This window comes from Dendrobates tinctorius, unplaced genomic scaffold (genome assembly GCF_039654945.1).
Source record: "Dendrobates tinctorius isolate UK_male_01 unplaced genomic scaffold, ASM3965494v1 ptg000224l, whole genome shotgun sequence".
Taxonomy (NCBI): domain Eukaryota; kingdom Metazoa; phylum Chordata; class Amphibia; order Anura; family Dendrobatidae; genus Dendrobates; species Dendrobates tinctorius.
Window position 1 is genome coordinate 13,022,588 of NW_027361891.1, and position 14,485 is coordinate 13,037,072.

Here is a 14,485-nt window from a genome sequence, read left to right on the forward strand (position 1 = left end):
TCAATTTTGGTCTCATCACTCCAAATTACCTTGTTCCAGACGTTTTGAACCTTGTCTCTGTGCGGTTTTGCATATTGTAAGCAAGATACTTTATGGCATTTGCGCAGTAATGGCTTTCTTCTGGTGACTTTACCATGCAGCCCATTTTTCTTCAAGTTGCTCCTTATTGTGCATCTTGAAACAGCCACACCGCTAGTTTTCAGAGAGTCCAGTATTTCAGCTGATGTTATTTGTGTGTTTTTCTTTGCATCCTAAACAATTTTCCTGTAAGTTGTGGATGAAATTTTTGTTGGTCTACCTGACCGTGGTTTTGTTTTTACAGAGCCCCTGATTTTCCATTTGTTAAGCCCCCTTCACACATAGCGAGATCGCTAAAGCGTCACCGATTTTGTGACGCAACAGCGATATCGCTAGCGATCTTGCTACATGTGACACTTACCTCTGACCCGGCTCCCTGCTGGATATCGCTGATCGCGCGAGATCGTCCTGGTCCATTTCTCGTCGCCGGCTTCCTGCTGGCGCCGAAGAGCGACTCCATGGACGCGAGCGGAAGACGTCATCAGAGCTGCGTGTGACAGGTAAGTGATGACCGCCAACCGCTGCTGCATCGCTGGTGAGATCTGCCTGTTTGGCAGCTCACTAGTGACCATTTAGCGATGCACCAGCGATCCTGACCGGGTCGTATCGTTGTCGGGATCACTGGTGCATCGATAAATGTAACGGGACCTTTAATCAAAGTTTGAACGCTGCTAACTGCCATTATCAATTCCTTGGATATCTTTTTGTATCCATTCCCTGTTTTATACAGTTCAACTACCTTTTCCCATATATCCATTGACAATACTTTTGCTTTCCCCATGACTCACAATCCAGAAATGTCAGTGGCTGGATGAAAGATGCAAGAGTCTGTATGGATCCCAGAAACTCACTCAGGCTTTATGCACACACACTGATTACAAGCAAACAGGTCACAGGTGAGGATGTTACCTTTAGTAGCCATTCAAACACATTTGGTCAACGTCTGTGCATGTTCTCAGGCCAAAATCACCAGAGTATGTGAAGTTTTGATCAGGGTCATTTGGATGTTTTGGGTTGTGATTATGATTTAAAAAGAGCAAACACAGTAGTTTGACAATAAATGGTTTCACCCAACCATTAACCAAGAGTGGAGAAAAAGTTTTGGCGTTTTCATTCATATTCTCTGAAAAAAGGCCAAGAAAGCAACAATTCTGCCAAGGTATGTCAACTTTTGAGCACAACTGTAGCTTCTGACTTAGGCCTGTTTCACACCTCAGTCTTTTTGCATCAGTCACAATCTGTGTGAAAAAACAGATCCAGTGCAGATTGTCCAAAAACGGATGCACCGGATCCGTGAAAGAGAATTTTCTGTGTCAGAATGGCTTTTGGGGTTAAATTGAAGGAATGGAAATTCTTCTCGGCATGCACAGAAAATTCTCTCTCTCTCTCTCTCATGGATCCGTCGAAAAAAACGGATCCGGTGCATCAGTTTTTGGACAATCTGCACTGGATCTGTTTTTTCACACTTTGATGGATTGTGACTGATGTAAAAAGACTGAAGTGTGAAACAGGCCTTACGGCCAATCAGAAGTTCCGGGCACAAGATGTCGCTGTCACACCAGAGCGGCGTCTTTAAAAGGTGAAGCCGCTGGAAGGTGAGTACAAGAACTAAAGCAGGGGGCTTAAATTTAAAGCACCATTCCAGCGGTGAACAAAAAAACCCACTGTAGTGGTGCTTTAAGTACATATATTTAGCAATAGGCTTACATATTTTCACAGTAACATGCAATTAGCATGTATTGGTAATATGGAACCAACATTTTACTTTCTGCTTCACACTATAAAAATGTTTTGTCGGATTGAACTTTTCCCTAGTGCCATAGTAAGCATCTGTATGCATAGGTTCTGCAAATCAATGGTTTTGGTACTAGCTTGCAAGGAACCTTAGAGTTCTTTTAAGCAACATCAATGGTTCTGATGCTTGCAAGGAACTTTTCTTTTAAGCAACTTCAAGGGTTCTGAAACGGAGTAGGCATGTTTCCAGTTTGTAAATGTAGGGACGTTAATTGGAACCTATCATGAAGTTCGGAAATCACAGGCATTATGAATCAGCACCTAGTATGTTTTTCTCTGAAATTCTGCTCTGTTTTAGCGAAACCATAGTGTGAAAAGCCAGCCAAAGACTAGAGCGAGAGACTGTTTAGTCTGGTGTGGCCCCCTATTAGGATTCTCCCTTCTCCCGGTCAAGATGATTGATTGGTCTCATGTATGTACTTCTCTGAACATCTCTAGAATCCGCCCTTTTCTCACTATGGAAACAACAAAAACCCTCACTGTTGCATTGATCCACTCTCGCCTGGATTTCTGCAACGCTCTATTAATTGGCCTCCCCGTCACTCGACTATCCCCTCTCCAGTCCATACTCAATGCAGCAGCCAGGATCGTCCATCTGGGTAATCGGTACTCGGACGCGTCCGCTCTTTGCCAGTCCTTACATTGGCTGCCCATTCATTATAGGATCCAATTCAAAGTACTTGTTCTCACCCACAAAGCTCTCCACAGTGCGGCACCCCCTTACATCTCTTCTCTCATTTCTGTCTATCGGCCTAGCCGATCGCTGCGCTCTGCAAACGACTTTCTACTAACCTCTGCACTAATCCGTACCTCCCACTCCCGACTCCAAGACTTCTCCCGTGCTGCTCCTATCCTCTGGAATGCTCTACCCCAAGAAATCAGGACTATCCACAATTTGCATAGTTTTAGGCGCTCCCTCAAAACACACCTGTTCAGAGCGGCCTATCACATTCACTAATCAAAGTCATTCTCTGTGTAAGTGTGCGTGCGTAGCCCATTCACTATCTCCATCCATCCTTCACTCCTGCAAGATGGCTGGACCTTCATTGTAAATACACCATTGTAAATACACACCTGTACTCTGTATCTCCCTCACCTCATTGTAGATTGTACGCTCTCCCGAGCAGGGTCGTCTTATTTCGTCTTATTTTGCTTTAATTATTGTATTGTTAGCGTTGTTACTTATGACTTGTGTTTTGAAACTGTTAAACTGTAAAGCGCTGCGGAATATGTTGGCGCTATATAAATAAAGATTATTATTATTATTACTTAGTCACTCATCCAGAATCTGATTAATGCTGCTCATGGTTCAGGCCACATGAATCTAGTAACAGGTTGCCTTTTTGTTTATGGTGATATGAAGTACAACTGTGCACCTGATAAATCAAAGGGTGGGTGAAATCTCATTAAAGGCGTTGTTTATTACTGGACTGCTTATTAACTTCGGAGTCCCATAGAAAATAAAAACAATATATACTCACTAGTGATGAGCGAGTATACTCGTTGCTCGGGTGGTCTCCAAGTATTTTGGCGTGCTCGGAGATTTAGATTTCGTCATCTCAGTTGCATGATTTGCGACTGCTAGACAGCTTGAATACATGTGTGGAATACCTGTTTGTTAGGGAATTCGGACATATATTCAGCCTGTCTACAAGTCGCAAATCATGCTGCTGACGAAATCTAAATCTCCGAGCACACCAAAATACTCGGAGGTCACCCGAGCAACGAGTATTACTCGCTCATCTCTAATACTCAACTCCCACAGCGGCTCCGTTCCAGCAGTGTCAGCAATGCTATTTTCAGTGGGTAATTAAACATTGCTGTGTCACGTAACCTCTGCAGTCTATTTGTCAAAGTGGATGTCCACTCTTAGGAAATATTTATAAGCCGCAGCAAATTAGCGACCACTGATTTGCCTGTAGTGGTCAAGTCAACATCAATGATTAGTGACCCACCAGAAAATTGTCTGTTTCATGGCCAGTGGCCAGTTTGAACATGCTCCTACACGTTACATGCATACCAACTTCATACATAACTCCAGTTATTTTCTTTGGGTTTCGCTTTAGGTTCTTGCACTCAATGCAGGTAAGGGTGTTCCTTCCCTTTTCTTGAACTGGGCATTACGTGTATATCTGTGGCTGGGTGTCCATAGTTGGGCCACGGTCCTGCTCAGCCCTTATTCTTATTGAGAGAATTTTTGACACATGGTAAGGTTTTAATACTAGATGTTAGGACCATCCCGATTAACTACACACTGGCGCCGGGGGGATGGATTTTACCCTTATTTATTGAAGAGAAGGTACCGCACTCAAATTAAGACACCGAAAATGTGGTTGGATCAAGTTGAATAAAAATAACAATAAAATTAACAGTGATGGTGTGCTTCTGCTGGGCTATGTTTGTACACGGAACAATTAGTATACTGAAGAACTGGCACTCATCCCAAATAGTGAAAGTTGCTAAATTGAGTGGTTGTCTACAATGGGAAACGGCTGGTATGAGTGGCAACGGCCTGGCCATGCAATAGGTACGGGCTTACCTCGACTGTGATTAATTTGCGGGTCCCCGTCCTGGTGAGAAGTAAAATACACGAAGATGGCAGGTGGATGCTGGTCAGGATCAAGCGGTGATGGTTGCACGCACACCGGTGTCGGGGTAATGGAGTCGGAGCAAGCCGGGCAGAGCCAGAGATGCTCCGGTCGGTAGCCACCTGGATGCTTCACAGGAAAATGGCTGACACTGTATAACAGTGTGTGACGTCACTAAGCCAGGCTACGGAGCCTGGCTGGGGCCAAAACCAGCCAATGCGTTTCGAAGGCAAGTTGACCTTCGTCAGAGTTACTGTCAGGCCATTTTCCTGCCGAGCATCCACCGTTTAGGTAGCGCCATTGTATCTCCTATTGTGGGCTTTTATCCTTTTGTTTTTTTAACCCCTTTTAGACATCAGACGTACTATCCCGTCCTCCGTACCCGGGTCCATATGACCGGGGATGGGATAGTACATCTAAGCGATCAGCGGCGCTCATGGGGGGGGGGCACCGCTGATCGCGGCCGGGTGTCAACTGATTATCACAGCTTACACCTGGCACTATGTGTCAGGAGCGGTCACGGACAGATATAAATAACCATGGTACCGCTGAAAACGTCATCTTGTCCCGCAAAAAACGAGCCGCCATACAGCGTAATCAGCGAAAAAAATAGGTTATGGCTCGCAAAATAATGCGATGCAAAAATAATTATTTTTTTTTATTTAAAATTGTTTTCATTGCATAAAAGCGCCAAAACATAAAGATATAAATGAGGTGTCGCTGTAATTGTACTGACCCGAAGAATAAAACCGCTTTATCAATTTTACCACACGCGGAACAGTGTAAACGCACCCCCCAAGAGAAATTCATGAAATGCTGGTTTTTGTTCATTCTGCGTCACAAAAATCGGAATAAAAAGCAATCAAAAAATGTCACTTGCCCGAAAATGGTACCAATAAAAACGTCAACTCGTCCCGCAAAAAATAAGACCCCACACGACTCGGTGGGTCAAAATATGGAAAAATTATAGCTCTCAAAATGTGGTGATGCAAAAACTATTTTTACAATAAAAAGTGTCTTTTAGCATGTAACAGCTGCCAAACATAAAAACCCGCTATAAATAGTAAATCAGACCCCCCTTTATCACCCCCTTAGTTATGGAAAAATAATAAAATAAAAAAATGTATTTCCACTTTCCCGTTAGGGCTAGGGTTAGGGCTGAGATTAGGGTTGGAGTTAGAATTGGGGGGTTTCCACTGTTTAGGCACATCAGGTGCTCTCCAAACGCAACATGGTTCTGATCTCAATTCCAGCCAATTCTGTTGAAAAAGTCAAACGATGCTTCTTCCCTTCCAAGCTCTGCCATGCGCCAAACAGTGGTTTACCCCCACATATGGGGTATCGGCCTACTCGGGACAAATAGCACAACAACTTTTGGGTTCCAATTTCTGTTACCCTTGGGAAAATAAAAAAAAATTGGGGACTATAAAAGATCATGTTTGTGGAAAAAATTATTTTTTTTATTTTCACACCCGGGCATTATAAACGTCTGTGAAGCCCTTGGGGGTTCAAAGTGCTCACCACATATCTAGATAAGTTCCTTTGGGGGTCTAGTTTCCAAAATGGCATCACTTGTGGGGGGTTTCCACTGTTTAGGCACATCAGGGGCTTTCCAAACGCGGCATGGCGTCCGATCTCAATTCCAGCCAAAAAAAAGTCAGATGGTGCTGATTCCCTTTCGAGCTCTTCCATGAGCCCAAATAGTGGTTTACCCTCACATGTGGGGTATCAGCGTACTCAGGACAAATTGCATAATAATTTTTGGGGTCCTGTTACCCTTGGGAAAATAACAATTGGGAGTTAAAAGATCATGTTTGTGGAAAAAATTATTTTTTTTTATTTTCACACCCGGGCGTTATAAACTTCTGTGAAGCCCTTGGGGGTTCAAAGTGCTCACCACACATCTAGATAACTTCCTTAGGGGTTCTAGTTTCCGAAATGGGGTCACTTGTGGGGTGTTTCCACTGTTTAGGCACATCAGGGGCTCTCCAAACGTGACATGGCGTCCGATCTGAATTCCAGCCAATTTTGCATTGAAAAAGTCAAATGTCGCGCCTTCCCTTCTGAGCTCTGCCATGCGCCGAAACATTGTTTCCCCCCACATATCAGGTATCAGCGTACTCAGGACAAATTGCCCAATAACTTTTGCACTCGAATTTCACCTGTTACCCTTGGTAAAATAAAAAAATTGGACCTGAAGTAATTTTTTTGAAATGTTCATTTTTTTTTTTTTTTTTTTTTTAAACATTCAAAAAATTCCTGTGAAGCACCTGAAAGAGTTAATAAACTTCTTGAATGTGGTTTTGAGCACCGTGAGGGGTGCAGTTTTTAGAATGGTGTCACTTTTGGGTTTTCACTTTTGGGTATTTTCTATCATATAGACCCCTCAAAGTGACTTCAAATGTGATGTGGTCCCTAAAAATAAAATGGTGTTGTAAAAAACAGAAATCGCTGGTCAACTTTTAACCCTTATAACTTCCCAACCAAAAAAAATTTGGTTCCCAAATTGTGCTGATGTAAAGTAAACATGTGGGAAATGTTACAAAACGCAATGTCGAAATGGGAAATGTCACAAACGCAAGTTATATGAATGAAATTTTACCACTAACATCAAGTACAATATGTCACGAGAAAACAATGTCATGCTCACCCGATCCATGGAAGCGTTCCAGAGTTACTATCTCATAAAGGGACAGTGGTCAGAATTGTAAAAATTGGCCCGGTCATGAACGTGCAAACCACCCTCGGGGGTAAAGGGCTTAAATAAAAAAGTGTTAGGGTACTTAACATTGCTAATGATATGCACTATTGCTTTTTTACTTATAGCAGGATATATGTTCATTTTTATTTCTACCTTAGGTTATGTCTGTTAGCCAGTGTGAACATGCTTTTACACATTGTATATATACCAACTTATACTCTGTCTCATGTTTCAGTTTTACCCACCAGGAATAGCAGCAGTGTCATTTCTGGAATGTTGGCACTACAGGGCGAGAGTATAGATTTAATTTTCTGTTCTCTTTGGCACTGACGTGATTAGAGAGGAGTTGTCCAGTAGAGTACACCCCTTTAACATCAGTTCGGAGTAAGACTTCAGAATACCGCTGCATGCAGCAGAAGGCCAAATCAACCTGTGGGGGTGAATAAGCAGAGGCACATTTGATGTAACAACATGATTCTCGCTGGCAGGTGCATGTGGCTTTTGGGCACATGCAGCACTGCAGAGTGCAGTCATAACCTTAAACCAGTTTTGCAGCAGTATTTGTAAAAAAGTTTGAATAGAAAGGTTTGTACTTCTACTGTGTTTTGGATCCTCTCCTAACTTAGCTGATCGTCATTTACACAATGATTCTGACCGATAACAATGATTATTTGCTTTCATGTATTTTTTTTTTTTTACTAACATATATATATATTCTTATAGGTTTTCATGAAACCACTGGGAAGATTGTGAACCATCCAACAATTGGTGCAAAATTGATATCCGGGAAGCCCATACTAGATAACAACGCCGTAAACCTATTCTCATCAATCCTCATAGCGATTTTGCTACCTGGAGCTGCTTGGGGGTTTTGGCCTAGAACATAGATTATTGCAAAATGACAAGTGCACAAACGAACTGAAAAGTTGTCAACTATATGCTTACACTATGGGCCGAATATACATGCGATCACTATATGATTTTGAAAAAATAATACTAATGAACACTGTATAGGAGTACTAGTACATCTGCACTCTGTTAGCACTTCATGTTTGCACATGACACAATCTACGGATATTTGACCCTCACAGTGTGGCGTAGCCTGACACAACCTTTGTGTATAAAAGGGGATTTGTTTTAAAGTTTTAGACTTGGAATAATAAAATTGACAACTTTAATAGATATGACTATACCCACATGTCAGCAGGTTTCTTGTGGTTTTGAGAATTGGAAAGGTTTTTTTTTTGTAATTGCTAATTTTAAAGTATTATGTGGACCAAAACGTTTTTAAATCTATGTGTATACTTGAGCGGTTTGAGTCAGTGAGGAACATTAACTGTTTGATTGTTGCTATACGCATGTTGGTCATTTCTTAAGATCAGTGTATTCAGAAAACGCTTAAGGATTACTCCTGTGTTAAAAGCTTTTTAGGATGAAAGGGGCTCAGCTCTAGTTTAACTTTGTTCCCACTTCATTGCTTTTCCATGAAATCCGCCACTCTGACCAGATGTTGAAGCAAAGGGCCCTGGCTGTAGTTCTTAGCAATATGTAATTAAAGGGAGTAAGCAGTCTCAAGAAATAATGTGAGCAGTTATGCCCCCTTTAATTGAGCCTAGGCTAGTCTAAGGCTACATTCAGACAATTGATGGCAATCTCAGACAAGTCATGTCTGTGTTGAGCTCCGGCCACTCCTCCACATCCCAGACGAGTGCAAGATATGCCACACAAGAGTGTTAAAGAGTAGATCTCAAGTTTAAACACTATCCTTCACCAATGGGACAGAATCCCTTTTCAATTGTTGGGAGTCCTACTGCTGTGGCCCTCACCAATCTAGGGCTCTCAACTGCCCCAGCTGGATGGAGTGGGAGTCAGTTATGCACACTAGCGCTCCAGTCATTCTTAATGGGAGCGCCAAAAATTGACATGTCTAGCTCTCACCCTATCTTGGCACTTCTATCAGAATGAATGGAGAGGCAGTGTGCATCATCAACCAGTGCTCCATTCAGCCGGAACTCTTCAGAGTCCCAGTTATCATGATCTTTAGGGGCCACAGCAGATGGCCTCCAAGCAATTGAAAAGTTGTCACCTGTCCCATGGATAGGAGATAACATTCGAACTTAAGAACACCACTTTAACTCATTATTTGGAAGCTGTTTATGTTTCTAGACAGTGGAAAAATTAGGCTACATCTCCAGTAGAAATTATGCGCTTTAGATTGGTTGCTCAGGTAGCAGATCATTAGAGGTGGGCTGGTCACGTTACCTAGTTTCACAGACTACCTTTGATATTTGCCTTACAAACACTGGAAATATTTGTTCTTGTAAGTGATGTATTTTTTTTTTGTAATTCCTTACACTAGGTTTCTTTAAACGAAGAGCATATTGCAGGCGATGCTTTGTGTTTCGGAGGAACAGATAAACTCCTTCTTCTGGGTCTGTCGGTATTACATAGACAGGGATTATTCATTTTCTTTATAAAGCCTAGGTTTTTTCCTCTGGCTAGGTCTTCAGATATGGAGGTGCATATATAAGTACACTATCTTATGTCTGAGTAGATGTCTTATAGATGAAAGCGTGTTCACCACAGAAGAAATCACTGCACGTCTCTGGAAGCAGCCATGGCAACCAGACAGAAAACATCCTTTCTCCACGCTGCTGGCTTCGTTCACGGTCTAGAAAGCGATGACTAAACAGCATAATTTTAAAGCTTTTAGTAGTCATTCATTTTCTTTGGTTACGACTTTGTAAAATCAACTGTAAACGATCCATTACAGTACTTGAGCCTGAAGTCGTTCTCACATGTATATGAAACACACCCGGACCATCCATTGCTCTGACGACCCAAACTCGAGCTCCTATATGCTTATGGGTAGTGATGAGCAAGTATGCTCGTTGCTCGCGTGGTCTCCGAGTATTTGGAAGTGCTCGGAGATTTAGTTTCTATTGCCGCAGCTGCATGATTTGCGGCTACTTGACAGCCTGAATACATGTGGGAATTCACTAACAAACAGGCAATCCCCACATGTATTCAGGCTGTCAAGTAGCCGCAGATCATGCAGCTATGGCAATAGAAACTAACTCTGAGCACTTTCAACTACTCCGTGCCCATCCCAGCGATGAATATACTTGCTCATCACTACTTATAAGGCTATCGCGTTCTGGAGACTCATGGCCAATCTGCTTCACTGTCTTTGTTTCGTCTATGTTTGAATGAGGCCTAACAACAGGTCATTGTCATAAAAAACACTATAGATATTTAGATGTTCTTCAGTATGGTATTCTGTTCCACAATGAAGATGGCTATGTTCTTCTTTAAAGAGTTATTCCAGTCTGCAAATGATCACCCATCCACTTGTAGGTGATAATTGTTATAGGTCCCACAATTAGGACACCTTCCATTCACCAGAACAGTGGGTTTTATGTGCCTCTTTCTCTCAAGACCGCAGCCAAGTGCTGTGCTCAACTATCATGATCACTCCTGTTTACAGTGAGTTATGTGCCAGAGCCACATGCACCTCGGGTCGCTTCGTTCAACTGCTCTAGGTCCCAGGCTTGCAGACAAAGGAGATTAAGGTACATTTTGGAAGGTTCATTCTAATTATAGGAGATGCACACTTCAATAACTTTTTAAAATGCTTCTTCCTATGGAAGTTGTGTAAGGTGGTCAGCCTCTGCTGCTTATTTCGGGAAGAGGAATAATAGAACTGGAGAAAAAAAATCTAATGAGGGTTATTAGAGAAGATATCATGTCCTCATAGACATTACTGATATGTGTGACCATTTAAATGCGGAAATTCAAGAAAATTGTGTTTTTAGATACAATAGTTGGTTATGCGGAGATTACATTATTGATGTACTCAGATAAAAAAAAAGTTACCAACTATCCACAGAATAGATGATAACTTGTAGATTAGTGAGAGACCACAATGTCCTTGACCTTCACTTATCACCAAAATGGGGCACTGTTATCCCCACAAGAATGGAGCAACCGTGCCCATGCTAAACTACCACTCTTAATTCATTCTGCTGAATGCTGCTCTCAGCATTTTCCGGCATTCCCCATGAAGAAATGAATGGAGTGACTTTTGAGCATGCGCACATATCTCGCCATTCTAATGGGAATAGAAGCACTCTGTTCTGTCAGTGTGGGTCCCTGCAGTCGGACGCTTGCCAATCTGTTACCAAATGCGTTTTGGTGCACCACTCTATACTTTGTTTTTGTAACCCATCTGCCTTACACTGATACTATAGCTCTTTTTTAATTTATTTAATGATGTACTCACTTAGGCACCACCAAATCTGCTGTGAAATTTTATGTATATCCACAATGACTTTTGATCACATTTCTGCAACAGGATGAGTCTGTATCATGCAAGTTATCGCCACTTCTCTGTTAGCATTCGCCCATGGCCAGCGTTGTGTTTATTCTTCGATCTGCTCTACATTGTGTTTCTAAGTCAATAAATGTGTTCATGTTTTGAAGGATAATTTTGAATAAAGTATAATTTAAGGCTTCTTTTATCGATCACTTCTTTCTTACAATACCTCTGTGACTGTCAATAGAGGTTGTCCCATCTGAGACATTTACTGTATGTCATATTGCTAGGACAGAGGGTCCTCTAATACACAGTCATCGCTTCAATTCTGATGGCACACACCGGAGCCCATGTGAAATGGTAAATTCCTTGTTTACAGTATCTATTTCACATCCCTTTGAAAAAAAAAAAAAAAAATGGTGCAGGGTGTGATACATGCACAGATTGAGATCACGGCTCATTATCACCTCTAAAAGATATAATTGAGGCGAGATCTTGTCAAAAGGGTGTGTCCCACAGATAGCACTGATTGAACATTGTCAGTGTCTATAGACACCCATAGTCAAGTGGTAACAGCTGGTGTTCAAGGTATTCACTTCTATGATGTATTAGGTGACACAGAAAGGGAATTATCACACACTCAAAACCTAGCAACAGTCACTTATAAATCCACCAACCACCTCCAACAACCTCCAGACATGCAGCTAAAGCTACCTATGACAATGAGTACTGTATAGGGGCCATATTATATAAGAGATGGGAGCAGCTAGCTGTGCAAAGCTGAGAGCCTTAACGCAGGAAAGCTTCCAGGAGCTTGCAACTGAGCAAATTAACTCCTGCACTGCCAAAAGAAGTTTTATACTGTTTAATAAGAAGGTGAAGTGCTTCTAATCAGTGCAGGAGTAGGAGAAATCAGACGCTGCAGTCTTCTGGCTCCTCTCTGTCGCGGTAAACCCGTGACATGCATTTTGGATCCATAAGGCCACGTTCATACCTTCAGTATTTGGTGAGGGTTTTTTTTTTTTAAATCAGTATTCGTTCCACTCCTGGTTTTGGCTTACAATCAGACTAAGGCTGTGTGCATACTTTGCGGATTTTGATGCGTTTCCGCAGCGTTTTTGGACGCGTGGAATTGCATCAAATCCGCAGTGTAGAACAGAAACAATGATAGTCAATGGGAATTTGAGAATTGCTGTGCACATGCTGCGGAAAAATCACGGATTCGCTGCGTATTTTTTCCGCAACATGTCAATTTTTTGTGCCTATACAGTCATAGCCAAAAGTTTAGAGAATGACACAAATATTAATTTTTACAAAGTCTACTGCTTCATTTTTTCTAATGGCAATTTGCATATACTCCAGAATGTTATAAAGAGTGATCAGCTTAACAGCAATTACTTGTAAAGTCAATATTTGCCTAGAAAATTAACTTTATCCCCCAAAACACATTTCAACATCATTGCAGCCCTGCCTTAAAAGGACCAGCTAACATCGTTTCAGTGATTGCTCCATTAACACAGGTGTGGGTGTTGATGAGGACAGGGCTGGAGATCAATCTGTCATGATTAAGTAACAATGACACCACTGGACACTTTAAAAGGAGGCTGGTGCTTGGCATCATTGTTTCTCTTCTGTTAATCATGGTTATCTCTAAAGAAACACGTGCAGTCATCATTGCACTGCACAAAAATGGCCTAACAGGGAAGAGTATCGCAGCTAGAAAGATTGCACCTCAGTCAACAATCTATCGCATCATCAAGAACTTCAAGGAGAGAGGTTCCCTTGTTGCCAAAAAGGCTCCAGGACGCCCAAGAAAGACCAGCAAGCACCAGGACCGTCTCTTAAGTGTTTCAGCTGTGGGATCGGGCTACCAGCAGTGCAGAGCTTGCTCAGGAATGGCAGCAGGCAGGTGTGAGTGCATCTGCACGCACTGTGAGGCGGAGACTCTTGGAGCAAGGCCTGGTCTCAAGGAGGGCAGCAAAGAAGCCACTTCTCTCCAGAAAAAAACATCATGGACAGACTGATATTCTGCAAGAGGTACAGGGAGTGGACTGCTGAGGACTGGGGTAAAGTCATTTTCTCTGATGAATCCCCTTTTCGATTGTTTGGGACAACTGGAAATCTGCTTATTCGGAGAAGACCAGGTGAGTGCTACCACCAGTCTTGTCTCGTGCCAACTGTCAAGCATCCTGAAACCATGTGTGGGGTGGCTTCTCAGCCAAGGGAATGGGCTCACTCAGTCTTGCCTAAAAACACAGCCATGAATAAAGAATGGTACCAGAATGTCCTCCAAGAGCAACTTCTCCCAACCGTCCAAGAGCAGTTTGGCGATCAACAATGCCTTTTTCAACATGATGGAGCACCTTGCCATAAAGCAAAGGTGATAACTAAATGGCTCAGGGAACAAAACATAGAGATTTTGGGACCATGGCCTGGAAACTCTCCAGGTCTTAATCCCATTTAGAACTTGTGGTCAATCATCAAGAGACAGGTGGACAAACAAAAACCTTCAAATTCAGACAAAATAAAAGCATTGATTTTGCAACAATGGACTGCTATCAGTCAGGATTTGATCCAGAAGTTGATTGAGAGTATGCCAGGGAGAATTGCTGAGGTCCTGAAGAAGAAGGGTCAACACTGCAAATATTGACTTGCTGCATTAACTCATTCTGTCAATATAACCTTTTGTTACTCATAATATGATTGCAATTATATTTCTGTATGTGATAAAAACATCTGACAAACACACAAAAACCAGAGGGCAGCAGATCATGTGAAAATATAATATTTGTGTAATTCTCTGAACTTTTGGCCATGACTGTACATTGAGTAAGGTAAATCCGCACATCGAAAAACGCATGACAATGCAACAAATCTGCATGAAATCCGCAAGCATTTTGATCTGCCTTTTCTGCCAAGAGATGCAGATTCTGTGCGCAAAATTCTCAGGCCAATCCGCAACGTATGCACATACCCTAAGAGTATAATAAAAACACGTCACCACTTCTG

General features: G+C 42.2%; 1 protein-coding gene across 3 annotated transcripts in view; it reads left to right on the forward strand.

The window, feature by feature from the left end:
• The window catches only part of TMEM19 (transmembrane protein 19), a 101,280-nt gene extending 89,604 nt beyond the window's left edge, over nt 1-11,676 (forward strand). For all 3 annotated transcript variants that reach the window (XM_073555532.1, XM_073555534.1, XM_073555533.1), the window contains one exon: nt 7,885-11,676. In XM_073555532.1, coding sequence (XP_073411633.1) covers nt 7,885-8,048 — 164 coding nt within the window. In that variant the 3' untranslated portion in view covers nt 8,049-11,676. The remainder of the gene's footprint in view (nt 1-7,884) is intronic.
• The last annotated feature ends 2,809 nt before the right edge of the window (nt 11,677-14,485 follow it).